Raw genomic sequence first — 15,093 nt, forward strand, 5'->3', positions numbered from 1 at the left:
GAAAGCATTTAAGGCTATGAATTTATCCTTGAGTAATAAAGATTTCTTTCTGTGTCCTAGGTTGTATTTTCAAAATTTTTATAACAAAGTATCTTGTTTAATAGGGACTCCTGAAGGCTTTTAGAGAAGCTTTCAGACTCTGCTCTTAGCAGCTTACTTGTAGTTTGCTGTGTTGATTCAGTTCTGTGATAAGAATACTTCACTATAAATGCTAATCAGGCTTTTAGATGAACTCTTGCAGGAAAGTAGTGTGAATTTGTTGGATTTTAATTTCATTTTCATAAATGACACTCCTACAACTTGAAACTGTTCATGTATCTGCTTAAGAAGTTTACTGAAATTTCTTGGGTTATCAAATCTCTACTAAGAGCCTGAGCTAAAAATAATACCTAATTCTTTTCCAAAACTTTGGAAAGTTTTATCAGCTGTATATAAAATGTAGAGATGCTGATGGAAGTGAAACGTGATGAGAATCATTCAAATTATGTGCAGTGATATTATTGAATCAAATTTTGTAGCATGTTTGTCAGAAAGTGCTGACTCCCTTCTAAAATAGAAGGCTGTCAACAGTAGCCTTTCATCCATTTGATACATTTGCTCACTGCCAAATAATTATTTCAGAGCTGTGCCTGGGGACTTCCCTGGCCATCCAGTACCTTCCAATGCAAAGGGTGTGGGTTCCATCCCTCATTGGGAATCTAAGCTCTTACATGCCTTGAGGCCAAAGAACCAAAAGATAAAACAGAAACAATATTGTAACAAATTAAATAAAGACTTTTAAAACAACCCACATCAAAGAAATCTAAACATAAAAACCCTGCTGTACCTGTTCTTTGCATAGGGCAAAGTTTGCTGCTAAGTGCGTTTTCTCAAATGCGGAGCCTCTTCTGTTGGCAGTTCTGATGACAGATCTTGACTTCTTTTGGGAAGTCTTTGACTCCACCTTGGGTATCCTAGCTGCAGGCCTGAGGGGAAGTATTTTTAAGAACCTTGACCTTAGGGAATGGGGTGTGATCTCTGCCAACTTGATTGAGGTTGGAGAAGGACACATGAATGGTTTTTCTTTTCCTAACTTGAAATTGGGGCCTTCTCTTCAGAAGAGGTTTAGGTAAACCAGGATAATCCTTCTCCATCAGGAAATGTTTCAACTTTTAGAGTTAATTTTTCTGGTGTAGCCTTTCTCCATAACCAAGAGGAATTCAGATGTGATGTGGGGGGTGGAGGGGACTCCCTACCAGGCTGCTTTTATAGCCCCAGAATTTAGAGTCCCCCTTGAGTTCTGAAATACTTTGCTTCTATGTTTCTAGGTGAATGAGCCTGTTGTGGGAAGGAGTGGGTGAGAGCTGTAGGAGCTGTAGGGGACCTGGAAGGCTGTTTTCAGGATCAACCAAGGAGAAATGGCTCCTCTGGAGACCAGAGAAGAATCATTACCATGACTTTCCCAAAGAGTTTTCAGTTTATGCCAGAAGATTAAGAGCTAAATGGACAAGAGGAAAACATACTATAGACTCATTGACAAGCTAGAGTTGAATGCATCCTTAGGTAAATATTTTACTTACAGGAAACCTTGGGCTGAAGTTGAATAACTTTTTGGTTTGGAAGTAGAGGCTCTAGCTCAGCCATATTTATTTTGGATAATTCATTCTTTCCAAAGATTCATGGACTTTGCCTGGAACTTTGACTGTCCACTCTATAAACTGCAGCAGAAATCAGGAAACAGTGGTTCTGTGATCTCTAGGCAGAAAGGAGATGATTGGAGACTTTCCCTCTGTTGATGCATTCAATAGCTTTTAGGCTATGAAATGGAAAAAAGAATTCATTTTTAAGATTTCTGAGGGTTTTTAGGGAAGCTTGCTGACTTTGCTCTTAGCTGTAATGTGTTAAAATGAAAAACTTTCTACAGGTGTGACAGATGCATGCTTCTTAAAGGACCAGTGCATAAATCTCATTCTTCTTCTGTACCCTCTCAAAAGAAAGAAAAAGAAGGAGGAAGGGTGGAGGAGGAGAATAAGCAGAAGTAGCAGCCAAGGTTAACAGAGTGATTACATTGATACGTAAGGACAGGACAGTTTGCTTGATCAATTACAGCCTTTGCTGGAGATTTGGGACAAAAATGATGAGGACAGGATGGAGTTGAACAATTGAGAGAGTGCTAAGATTATAGAACTCACTGTGGATATCTCATGTGAAGAGTGGTGTGGTTTGTGCCCTTTTGTAACCATGAGGTCTGGGTAGTGGACATCATATGACACTAAAACCTGTGCTGTCAAGCTTACCTGACTACCTTTTGGGAACAATACTAATCTGACCTGAACATTTGGAGTTAGAGATGATCCTGATAAACACATTTCCTAATAAAATAAGCATTTTTATTACTAATGAAATTAGTGTATTTATAGGTGGTTCAAGGACTTATAGGTGGACAGTCCCTGACTGGGAAGGCATGAATTGCAGCCATTTTCTAAATGACATGTGGCTGCCACCCAGAGATTTCAGACAAGCCATGAGAGACATTCCAGGTGATTCCACATGCCCACCCTGTTCCAGGCTTAGTCCAATTCTTTGTGACCCTATAGACTGTAGCCTGCCAGGCTCCTCTATCCAGGGGATTCTTCAGGTAGGAATACTGAAGTCAGTTGCCATTCTTCCTCCAAGAGATCTTCCTTACCCAGGGATCGAACCTGCATCTCTTGTGTTTCCTGAATTAGCAGTCAGCTTCTTTACCACTAGCTCCACCTGGGATGCCCCTTCCCTCTCCCTAACCTCCCCACAACTGTGCCATCACCCACAGCTTGTAAGTATGGAGACAAGTCAATTTAAGCAGTAGGGGGTATCCTGGTGCTTAAAGCAGAGGAGGATGCAATGAATAAAGAAAAAAAGCCGTGTCCGTTCTTGTCTCCAATCTTTGGTCATAATATGAATGTAGCAAGTGGTCGATGCCCCTTTGGACTGTGGTCTGGCTCTGTTGGTTGCCTGGTTAGGGGGAAACAGAGGAGGTTAACTGGATCTCAGAGCATCCTCCAGACTGGAAGCATGTTGTCCACCCAGCAAGCAGCTTCTGCCGCCAACCCAGAGCTGGGCTTCTTTGTAGCTCTCTTTCCTGCTTTGCATCATCAGAGGAACTTATCTTTTTACCAGTTCCTTCCCCCAGAGGTTGCTATCTTAGAAGCAGGGTATCAGTTTTAATTGGTTTGTTGGTTTGTTTACTTCCAAGTCCAAGTCATTAGAGGCAATGTTTCAGTTATATTTGCCTCAACTGCTTTCCGTTGCCTGGCAGAGCAGTGTTTAGTCACATTACAAGGAAACGAGTCTAGCAGTCAGCGTCTAGTGACAAATATAATTCATTTATATAAAACTGCAGGTTTCAGCTTAAACATAGTCAGTGTTTATTGAATATCCAAACACACAGCTTAGGAGGAAGGAAAATATAACATCTGTTTCTGGAGCTGAAGAACAATTACTGCTAAATATTTTTGAAGATTTTTAGTCCAGTTCAAGGTGACCCTTCTAGAAGGTACTCCTCTCCCACCTAGAAGCAGAGCCTCCAAGAGTTAACAAGACAGACTGTCCTGGATGGGACAGAGTGGAATTAAACTGAGTGGGTGTTCACTTCCTTTTTATCCCACTCCTGATTTTTTTTATGTAATCTCACTGGCTTTTTTGGATGTGTCCTTTGTCCGTAGCTGCTTCAACTTCATCTTGAAAAGAGGCAACTTGCAAAATAAAATTAAATGGCTTGATTTTCATATCCTGAAAGCACAGCTTGCTGCCTTTCACAATTTTGGTGACTCTCCAATAGAGAGAATGTTTCTCTCTCTCTCTCCCTGTTTCCTTCTGTCTCTGTCCTGATCTTTCTCTGATTGGTGTTGACAGCACCCATGGTGTATGTGTCCCTTTAAATATCCCTGGGATTTAGTTTACTTGTGCATTTGTGATTCAGCACACGCCAGGCAAATTGACATGCGAATCAAAATAAAATATTCTCTAAAAATAGCACAAATTAGAAAACTCTAAAACTTTTAAAAACACGTGATTCCCTAAGCCATTTTCTTGCCATAGCTTTAAAATAAATGATTAGTAGTTTTATGAGTCAACTCATTTAGAGGCAATTTTTATCATGTCATGACAGGAAATTTATTTGTCTCCCTTTGCACAGAGTCATATGTCTTTTGTCAAAGATGAGAATGCCTTTTCTCCCCCCTGCTTTAAGTTTCCTTATATTTTTTATGACAGTCTAAAATCATAATATAGTACATTTTCTTTGGATTATCAGTTGTGGGCTTCCAAATGACCAAATAATATTTGTGAAGTAAATTTTAAAATATTTTAAAACATCACACAAAGTGGTGAATTTCTTTGGACATTTTATTTTTAAAAATTGGTTTTAGTCAGAATGGGAAGGTCCCTTTTAGTTAGTCATTTCATAATAATTTGAAAACAATAATTTGGTACCTAGTTGTCTTCATTCAACATTATAAAAAGTTACAGTTCTTGAACGTCGCAATTCAGCCAGCACTGATGATTTGAACAGAATGAGAGGACCAGGGAAGCCAGTTGGCTTCTCCTAGTTCGGCATCATCGTCCGTGGGATGACCTTGTTACGCTGGAGCCTCGAGATACTCCCCTGGTCTGTCTGCAGCCACAGTCACTGCTTTGCTGTTCTCAGGCTGAGAGGGCTGCTAACCTTTCCATGCTGTATTTCAGCAACTTGGAAGTATATACAGTATACTGGCTGCAATCTTGAACGTTGGAAACATTGAATTTTCTTCTGTGGCAACTGAACACCAGATTGACAAGAGCCACATTTCGAATCATGCCGCTCTGGAGAACTGTGAGTTTTTATTATCTTCCATTCAAAACTGAACTCCTAAAAAACATCTGATGACATGGTGAGAGTGTCACATCGGGGCAGTTGTACGTTTATGGAACCCTAAAAAAGAATACTCAGATTGAATTTGCATCAAGTGAAGTTTCCAGAGTCCACTGTTTAAAACAGATCTTCGTGTCTACAAATTAGCTAATTACTATAGGAAACATTTCTAAAGACTAGGCTTTCATGATTATTTTAGGAGCTATTTACATTTCAATGTAAAAGTACAGAAAACGTAATTAAGATTTAGCAAACTGATCTGAAAAAGAGTTGAAGTTGTTATTGTGTAAATTTGACATCTCTGTCATTTATAAGTAATAAAAATCTGAATATTTATTTTTGTACCGAATGGAGTTTTATACATATTCATCTTGGATTGGTTCATTTTGGAGTCATTTTCTATGCAAGTAAAGTACATCATGGTATTTGCTTCAAATCAACTTATATTGACTGAGTTTAATGAATTATTTCAGTAATTTAAAGTTTCTCACTGATACTGTCCTGTGGCAAACTTTTTTTTTAGAATATACCCTATTTTTATTTTTAATATTGGCATATGCCCCACAATTCCAGATCTGTTAAAGTTTCATTTGTAACCTGGGAAATATGATATAAAATTTAATTTATAGTAAGTCCCCTACATACAAAAAGGTTCTGTTCCAAGAGTGCGTTTGTAAGTGCATTCTATTCATAAGTCCATCAGAGTTAGCTTCAGTTCAGTTCAGTTCAGTCGCTCAGTCGTGTCCGACTCTTTGCGACCCCATGAAATGCAGCACGCCAGGCTTCCCTGTCCATCACCAACTCCCGGATTCACCCAAACTCATGTCCATCGAGTTGGTGATGCCATCCAGCCATCTCATCCTCTGTCATCCCCTTCTCCTCCTGCCCCCAATCCCTCCCAGCATCAGAGTCTTTTCCAATGAGTCAAACTCTTTGCATGAGGCGGCTAAAGTATTGGAGTTCCAGCTTTAGCATCAGTCCTTCCAGTGAACACCCAGGACTGATCTCCTTTAGAATGGGCTGGTTGGATCTCCTTGCAGTCCAAGGGACTCTCAAGAGTCTTCTCCAACACCACTTCAAAAGCATCAATTCTTCGGCACTCAGCTTTCTTCACAGTCCAACTCTCACATTCATACATGACCACTGGAAAAATCATAGCCTTGACTAGACGGACCTTTGTTGGCAAAGTAATGTCTCTGCTTTTGAATATGCTATCTAGGTTGGCCATAACTTTCCTTCCAAAGAGTGTCTTTTAATTTCGTGGCTGCAATCACCATATAGTACATAAAAGCAAGCAAAAAATAAAACATTTTAAATCTTACAGTATGGTATCTTGAAAAATACAGCAGTACGGTACAGGAGGCGTACATGGGTTGGCATTAAGTGAACAGGCAAGTAGAGTTACTGACTGGAGGAGGGAGACGAGCTGGGAGGCGGTAGGGATGAAGGATCATCAGCAATAGGAGACGCAGGGCAAGCTGCAATTTCACTCATGCCTGATGTTGATGGCACAGGTTCTGGTTCCTTTCTGGAATCAGATGCAAGCTCCCATCTTTGAAAGCTTGCAACTTGAAGGTTCATATGTAGGGGACTTACTGTATATATTTTTTTCTGATTTATGCTTACTTATGAACAGAATGAGATGTTTTAGGGTGATTTCAGAGAGCCGAATGCCAAACCATGCTGGTCTGAACCTGTCCACAGATCTTTATCATCTTCATCCTACTGAGTCTGGAACCAGCTGGGTAATACAGCAGATGTGTCTGAGGTTGGCATGTAATGATGCAACCTGTCTGTCTTTTCCTATATAAAGAAAACTTAATTGGCCTATACAATATTAGGTTATCAGAAGTGGAAGGAGTAGCCAGAAAATACCATGATAAAATTCAAACCTCACTGTCTGATCATATTTAGGTGACTTATCAGCACCAACAGAATGAGCTGCAATAAAGCTATGATGTAGATATAAGTACATGAATTACCACCAAACTGAACAGTTATTTTGATGATTGACAACCTATTTTTGTAGAGCGGGAGATAATCATACAGGTCACAAAAGATTAATATTAATATAGTTAAAATTAATTAAACCACTTTCTGAAACAACCACTCATGGGAAACAGAAATTTTACTAATTTACATGAAAATGATTTATAGTTAAAGATACAAGGAATTATCTGCACATGAAGGCTGTGGCTCTGGATGGTTTTACAGGTGCACAGTTTCAATGAGGCACCAGTTTTGTCCTTTCTCTTCTGTAACTCTCTCCCAAATATGGTGTCTTCTTTTTATCTCCATCATCATTATTCTCATGCAAGACATATCACCTCTCACCTAAACTGAATGACCACCCAGTGGTTCATTCCACCTTAATTCTTGAACTTTTCCAGGCTGTTCTTCACAGTTCATTCAGGAATCACTTACCACATGTATTCATGGGATCTCTCAATCTCCCTCTCCCGCTCCTTGCCCCTCTCCTTTTCCCCGCCTCCCTCTATCTTGCCACTTGTACTTCTTGATTAGCTTCTCATTTCCTCTGGATGAAGACCATCAAGATGAGAACTTTGCCTTACAAGGTGTTCTACTTAGCAGTGTATCCCCAGGTAAAATGCCTGCCATGCAGTAGATGCTCAATAGATAAACATGTCAAATGAATGAATAATGGGGGAATAGAAACAGATGTACCAGTCTAAGTAGGAGACATTAATCAGAAACAGAGCTAAGTAGAATTACCGGAAAAGGCATTACAAATCACGAGGGAATCAGTGTTGTAGGGACAGGCAACTGGCTGACCATTTGAAAGACGAGGGGTTTGAATCCTTCTCACACACCACATACAAAGGGAATTCCAAATGTGTATCAATATAAATGCAAATAAGTATAAGTGTACAGGACAAAATGCATTTATATAATCCTGAGATGAGAAAAGACTTGAAGGATTTTATGTGAGATCACACGTAAGTTTTAAGTAGGTGTTTGACTACATAAAAATTAAAAGTTTTATCCTAAAAGCAGGAAAATAAATTGCAATGAGATGAAACATGAAGAAAAATACTTGCAATGTATATATCAAAGCATTATTCTCTTTAAACTTATAAATCTGTTAGGAGAGATGAATATATCAATGAAAAAAGAGGCAGTTTACAAAGTAAGAACAAGTCACTAATAAAAATATGAAAAGAAGAAAGTATTCAGCTTTTCTAGGAACCAAACACAAATTGAAAGAAGAAAACATTATTTTTTAAAATAATAATATCAATACAATATTGTAAAGTTAAAAAATAAAATTTAAAAAAATGATAATCTCTGGAGTCTGTGATCTTGTATTGAAATTATTTATCTTTCATTTAACTGAAACTGGTTCAGAGTTTTTGAAGAGCAATAGTGTATCTCAACATTATATATATGTTATATATATATATATATATATATATACACACATACACACTCAGAACCAACTGCTAAATTTAGGCAATTTATGCTAAGAAAATAATACAAGACAGGAACACAGATTCATGCCCAAAATATTTATCCTCACATTCTTTACAATTGTGGCCATATGGAAGCAACCTAAGCATCTAACAATTTTAAAATCGATACATTAAGATATATGTCAGAATATTATGCAGCAAAATAAAATGATGCTAGCAAATACTATTCAACAAAATTGGAAATGTTTAAGATATTAAAATAAAATGTATGTGCAGAATAGTGGCAATAAACATGCCCAAGAGGAAAGAAACACAGAATGTTTTCTTTGAAGGTAGGGATTAGGCTCAACAATTTTAGCCACGTAGTCAAGAAATATCTTTTCCCAAGTGCTAAAAGTAAATTTAAAATATTCAAAATATTTTAAAAGGAGAACAACTAATTGGAGAAATTAGCCTATCTGTCATGTAATAGTTTGGTTAAGGATGTTTATTATATTAAAAGTGAGTTTTGTTCACTGAGTTTAAGTATTATTCATTTAAAAGTTCTCTGATATTTAATTATCATTAAGTATTAAATATTCAGGCAGCAAGTTTTAACAAACTTTAGTCATTGACATATGTAACTGATAAGTAGTATGATAAAAATATATGAATGTTAAAATATTTTATGCTCCCTTGTTTCTATATTGTAAATGTTACTTAAAAGACATTTGTTTGCATATATCCCTTAAGTCTAGGTAACCTTATAATTAATTTCTGTATTTTGAAAATGTGTCTGTATAATCACATTCAAATGATACAGAAGTTTTCATTATGTTTTTAAATTATTGAACATAACTTAGCAACCACTGGCTTGTGCAGTTGGTTGCTCTGTCAGTCAGTTTGGTTTGGGTGGTGCTATGTTATACAACAGCCTGCAACCAACCAGTCAAGATAAGTGGAGAAAGATAATCAAGAAGAGACATAGAACTCTTATTGAATAGGAGCTTCTTTTTATATTATAAAACACTCACATGCTTATTTCGTGTCATTTAAAGAAGGTGAATTAAGACATTTTCATTCTCTGGGGACTGACTTCATTGTCATAAAGTCTTCTAACAACACCTGCTTATTTTTATTTTTATTTTTTAGCTGCTTCTTTGCTTTGCATTCAAGTAGATGAGCTGCAAGAAGCTCTCACCTCCCACTGTGTGGTCACTAGAGGAGAAACCATCATACGACCCAACACTGTAGAGAAGGCTACTGACGTCAGAGATGCAATGGCTAAAACTTTATATGGACGCTTATTTAGTTGGATAGTCAACCGCATTAATAGCTTACTGAAGCATGAGGCATCACACAGGTAAAAATCTTCATAGAACATGCTCCCCAAATGTCAAGTGATGTAAATCTGCTTTCTAATTTACTGATTTTTCTATGAGTTCCTTTGAAGATGTTTCTAACTAGTATCATTTAATTATTAAAGTTACATTTCTAGTAGATCTGCTTTATTTCCTAATGATACCACTTCACTGCACCATGTGGCTGTAAAACTTTTAGAACTGCTGGAACAAAAACTGTAGCAATGTGAATAAACATAATAGAAAGTGATTTTTTTAGTGTGACTTCTTACTATCATTTTACATTTCTTCTAATTTAGAAGGTGTACTGTGAAGTGTATATACCATTTTATACTTGCAGAGAATATCTGTTCAGCAGTTCTTTGTGTTGAGGGGTTGAATTAAATCTTCAAGGCAAAAGAAAGCTTTCTTTTCTTTTTTATTTATCTTATTTATTTATTTTTTGGCTGCACTGCATGGCATGTGGGATCTTTGTTGCCCAACCAGAGATTGAACCTGAGCCCTCCTGCACTGGAAGTGCAGAGTCTTAACCAGTAGACTACCAGGAAAGTCCTGGAAACCTTTCTATTCATATTTTAACCCAGCAAGGGTACATACGACCTCCAATGAAATTTGGTTCAGAAATGCTCTAGATAAACTGGTAAGTGGCAAGGTACAAGCAGTAGTATTATGTGACCATAACCGATGTAAAATATAAGGTAAGTCTATGGCCTGTCTATACACCAGGGATTATGCAGGGATATATCTTTATATCCACAGCTTTATTCTGTAAATCATACAATCTTTAGAAATTGGTATGTGAAGAACAAGATGGATTTCTACCTTAAGGTCGTCTCATTCGCAGCTGCTTACTATGCATAAAAGACCATTTTATACACATTTCAGGCCTGCAATTCATTGTTATTTTTCCATTACAATAAACACCACACCATTAAAACTGTTCAAGCGACTTAAGAACATGGAGGAATAACATTCTTGACTATCTGTCCCTCAAATCAATGAACAGAGATAACCTTTGTGAAGGAGCAGGGGAAAGAACACATCTGGAATATTGAATTGTAAAATAGTATTTAATTGTATTTTAAAGTATTGCATTATAAAATAAATTAATATATATTTATAACTTTCTCCAGGTTACTGTGAGTTCTGTTTTAAAAATGACAAGTGAATAATTCAAAAACAAATAACCATTCTTTAAGTAAAATATTTTTAGCAGGACATTTTAATTGTCCTAAAATGAGAGACAAAATGCTCTTTCAAAGTGTTTTTGCTTTTCTGGTATGGCTCTTATTGAACATAGTCATGCTGTATTCTGAGTGCTTGGTAGGTTTTCCCTGTGATTCATGACTCACTCGGGGCTGTGATTTTTTTGTTTATAAACCTATAGGGCAAAAAGTTTATTTTGTTTAAGTATTCAAGATAGTATGGAAATAGTTTCTGAAGTACAGGGAAAATATTATACTGTCTACATCTTAAAATGAATGCTAGCTACTTTAGGTTCTATGGAGGGAAACTTTTTCAATTAAGAAAATTTTCACTCTGTGTTCTAATAATATATAGTTTCTTAGCTAAATCACAAAAGTGACTCAGAGCTACCCTGCTTTCAATTACCTCCTAAGAAAGTAAATAAAAGCTCAAAATAATACCTCTTTAATTTTCCAGTGGCAATGGTGATGAACTAAGCATTGGCATTCTGGATATATTTGGCTTTGAAAATTTCAAAAAAAATTCCTTTGAGCAGCTGTGCATTAACATTGCAAATGAACAAATTCAGTTTTATTTCAACCAACACGTGTTCACCTGGGAACAGGTGAGTTGAAATGCTTTGTTATATATAGTATACATGCATGCAGTGTGTGTATTCTGTGGAGAATTGTACTATGAAGTGGGATCTAAATCATAGATTGAAAGCCTGAAACATTTATTAAAGTCTACAAAAAGATTTCCTTTGCTCCATGCTCCTAGTAAAAATAAAAACAAGCTAAAAAGCTGGTATGCATTTAGTTTGTCTTGATATGTGATGTTGAATGTGCTCCACCAAAAATGGCTGGACTCTTCTCCAAAGTTAGCATATCTGAGCCCTTGCAAACAAAGGAAATTTGGAAATTTAAGTAAGCAGATGTGTCTAGGGATTTCTTTCTGTAGACTGCAAAGCTGAAATTCTGTTTGGAATTTAAATACCCACGTAAAATGCATTAAACTTCAAAATTCTGGTTGCTAAGCAACAGAACACAAGATAATGGATTTGATGTAAATGCCATGAGATGGTAATTTTGTCAGAGTACAGTAAGTAATTTATGATTCAGCTTCAAAAATCAGAGTGTTACTTGAACTGCATTTGGCAAAAATGTAGTATTAAAATTATTTAGTTAATCAAGCCTAAAAGAAATAGTCATATTTTATATCATTTAGTATGTCATTTTTCCTTTAAGTAATAGTATATTGTTGTGTGTTTACTGTTATATGGTTGTGTGTTCAACTTAAAATTGAAGTTTTTGTTTAAATTTGAAATAAACTAGAGGTACATGGATTTTTTTTTTAATTCAAAATACTTAGCTTTGTTGCAAATTTACTTTGAAATCACATTTTGAAAACAGTGGTTGCACAGAAAATGTTTAGATTGTGGCATTTCTTGGGGCTGAGTTTCTCCACTGTTTACCTGAAACTGTCCTAACATTGTTAATTGGCTCTACCCCAATACAAAATGAAAGTTTTTTTTTTAATAAAAAGGGCAAGAATTTAAGATTTTGTCTGTATTTGCACAGCTCTCATCCACCCCAGATTCTTGTTTCTCTCACCCTCTCCCTTTCACCGCTTCTCCATGCCTCTCCATTAGTGCCATCCTTTAGCTTAGTTATACAATGAAATCTTTTGAAGTCTTTAGAAACAAAACCTTCTTCAGCCTGCTTATGTCTGTAGCCATGGCCCTCTCTCTTCCCTTCACAATCAAGGTCCATGAAAGCATATTCAACATTCACTGTAATATATTGATTTCTTCCCCACCTGGGTACATTGAATCCGTAGCATCTGACTACTGTGTAGGAATGGCCCTTCTTAATCTCATCAGTCACTAAAATCAGAAACATTTTAGTCTCCACATTGGTCTTTCTGTATCTTCAACCCTGTTGACAGATTCCTATTTCCCCGCGTTGGGCATCCCTAACACGCTTTCTGTTTCTCTTCCTCTTTGATGATTTCCTTTTTTTACTCTTCCTGCACCAACCCGTACATCAGTGGTTCTTAACCCTGGCTGCATCTTAGAATCACTTGGGTAAAATTCCAGTGCCCAGATCCTGTCCCAGTCTATTTAAGTCAGATGTCTCGGGATGAGACTGAGCTATCACTAGTATTTTAAAGGTTCCCAGTCTAGTCCAACTGAGTACAGCCAAGGTTGAGAATTACTGCCCTAAATGCTAGCTCCCAAAGAGTTCTATCCTTGATATCTTCTAATATTCACTAGGCAAGAATCTATTTCCAATACTTCAGCTACTCCCTATGTCCTAGAGATGCTGCAGTCCCCATCTGTAACCCCATGCCTCTTTGATCCTCCTCCTGTAAGGACAACTTCCAGAACTTGATCCAGAATTGAATTCATCTTTTCCTCCCACTTATATTCTTTCTCAGAGAATGGCATCTCTAACCACCAGCTTACTGGAAAAAAACAGTGAGACTTATATTCTTTTTTAAATATTTATTTGACCGAGCCAAGTCTTAGTTGCAGCAGGATCTTCTATTTCAGTTGCGGCATTCAAGAACTTTAGTTGTGATATGCAGACTCTCAGTTGCAACATATGGGATCTAGTTCCCTGACCAGGGGGTGGAACCCAGGCCCCCTGCACTGGGAGTGTGGAGTCTTAGCCACTGAACCTCCAGGGAAGTCCCCATTGAGACTTTTCTTATTCCTTCCTCCTTTATGCTCCAGTAAAAACATGTGACATTTGACAGCACAATATTTGGTTTTCATTTTTGCTCTCTTTCACTAGGCTGAAAGCTCCTTGAGCAATTATGTATTGATTCTTTTTGTATCTTCAGAGCCTGACATAGAGCAAATGCTCAATGAATATTTATTAAATCAATATCATCTTGCTTTAATGATTCACAGTGTTCACAGCATCAATGCTAACCAGAAATTGAAATAAGTAAACTTGTGGCGGCAGGCGGTGATTTGGACTTTTTGATAGGAATCTATTCCGCTTACCTGCTTCATGGGATCTGGTACATCTTCATGCATTTCCTGTCTGCTTAATTAATTAATAATGTATGTTGGTAGGCTTCTGTTAGTCTTCTCTTTGAGGGATTAAGCTTAGAACCTGGTGTTATTGGAACTAGCCTTTAACCCAATGTACATCTTTCAACAATTATTTACTTTTCACTTTTAATAGACTGTTAGTTTATGGTTCACTTTGACTGATAGCCTTGAATTTCATTTATCATCCTAATGCTTTTAATTCTTTTGTGTTTGGGCTTGCTACAAATGAAACACCTCTTACATGACTTTTTAAAAAATATCCTTGAGAGGTTTTCAAGACAAAATCAACTCAAAATTGCTCCAGCAAATTAAAAATGCAACTAAGATCCAGGATTATGCAAAGCACTTTGAGGAATTAAGGCCATGCCCAATCCTTTCAAGTGCCTTCATGGGGTAAGGACCCGAGAATCCCTACTTCATGATCTTATGGACCAAACATTGGCAGCTGAGTGACCAGGTCAGTGAATCAGTGATTTGGTGGACACAGGACGTAGTCACGGATTCTGTTGATTTTAACATGTGGCTGCACCTGATTGGGTTTTTTTTTTCTTTTCCTTTCATTCTGTCACTTACTTCCCTGTGAAGGCAAAATTTATAACTGAGAAATGCTTATGTAGCTGTGTATTAGCTACCATAGATAAAGAGAGCATTTCTACTAAGGGAGGCAGCTTTTCGAAATAGCCCTCACAGTGAGTCTCCGTGGTAATTTGTAGCCAAGATTTTGCTTCTTTGGGGTTTGTTTTTGCTTACTTTCTGATTTTCTTCCATGTGGAAGGGAGCTCAACAGTAGGCAAAGAGTGATAGAAAGCTTGAAGTTCTCTTCAAGTCAGAATCAGACTGGTGCTGTAGTGATGGGTTTTGTCTGTTTAATCGTGCTCTGTGGTGTAATCATTGTGGTACAGACAAGGAGAAATGATGTCTGTTTCCTGCTGCTGCTGCTGCTAAGTCGCTTCAGTCGTGTCCAACTGGGTGTGACCCCATTCCTAGAAGTTTACAATTCAAATTAAAGAGAATGAATATCAACCATGGATTAGTCCCCCATGGGCATGAGTTTGGATTGGAATAAATGCCATTGTTCTTTAGACTCAGAATTCTTGTATGATGCTCCAAAGCATTGTTCTAGAATCCTGAAGATCCACCCTACTTCCTCATATACCTATTGATGGGGATAAGCTTTCTGATCCATTAACACATTTTTCTATT

General features: G+C 37.2%; 1 protein-coding gene across 1 annotated transcript in view; it reads left to right on the forward strand.

Moving 5' to 3' along the window:
• Positions 1-15,093, forward strand: part of MYO3A (myosin IIIA) — a 161,861-nt gene that overhangs the window by 87,035 nt on the left and 59,733 nt on the right. The window contains exons 16-18 of the mRNA XM_055545372.1: positions 4,705-4,831; positions 9,433-9,643; positions 11,304-11,451. Of these exons, the coding sequence (XP_055401347.1) occupies positions 4,705-4,831; positions 9,433-9,643; positions 11,304-11,451 (486 nt within the window). The remainder of the gene's footprint in view (positions 1-4,704; positions 4,832-9,432; positions 9,644-11,303; positions 11,452-15,093) is intronic.

Source organism: Bubalus kerabau, chromosome 13, assembly GCF_029407905.1.
Source record: "Bubalus kerabau isolate K-KA32 ecotype Philippines breed swamp buffalo chromosome 13, PCC_UOA_SB_1v2, whole genome shotgun sequence".
In the NCBI taxonomy this organism is placed as follows: domain Eukaryota; kingdom Metazoa; phylum Chordata; class Mammalia; order Artiodactyla; family Bovidae; genus Bubalus; species Bubalus kerabau.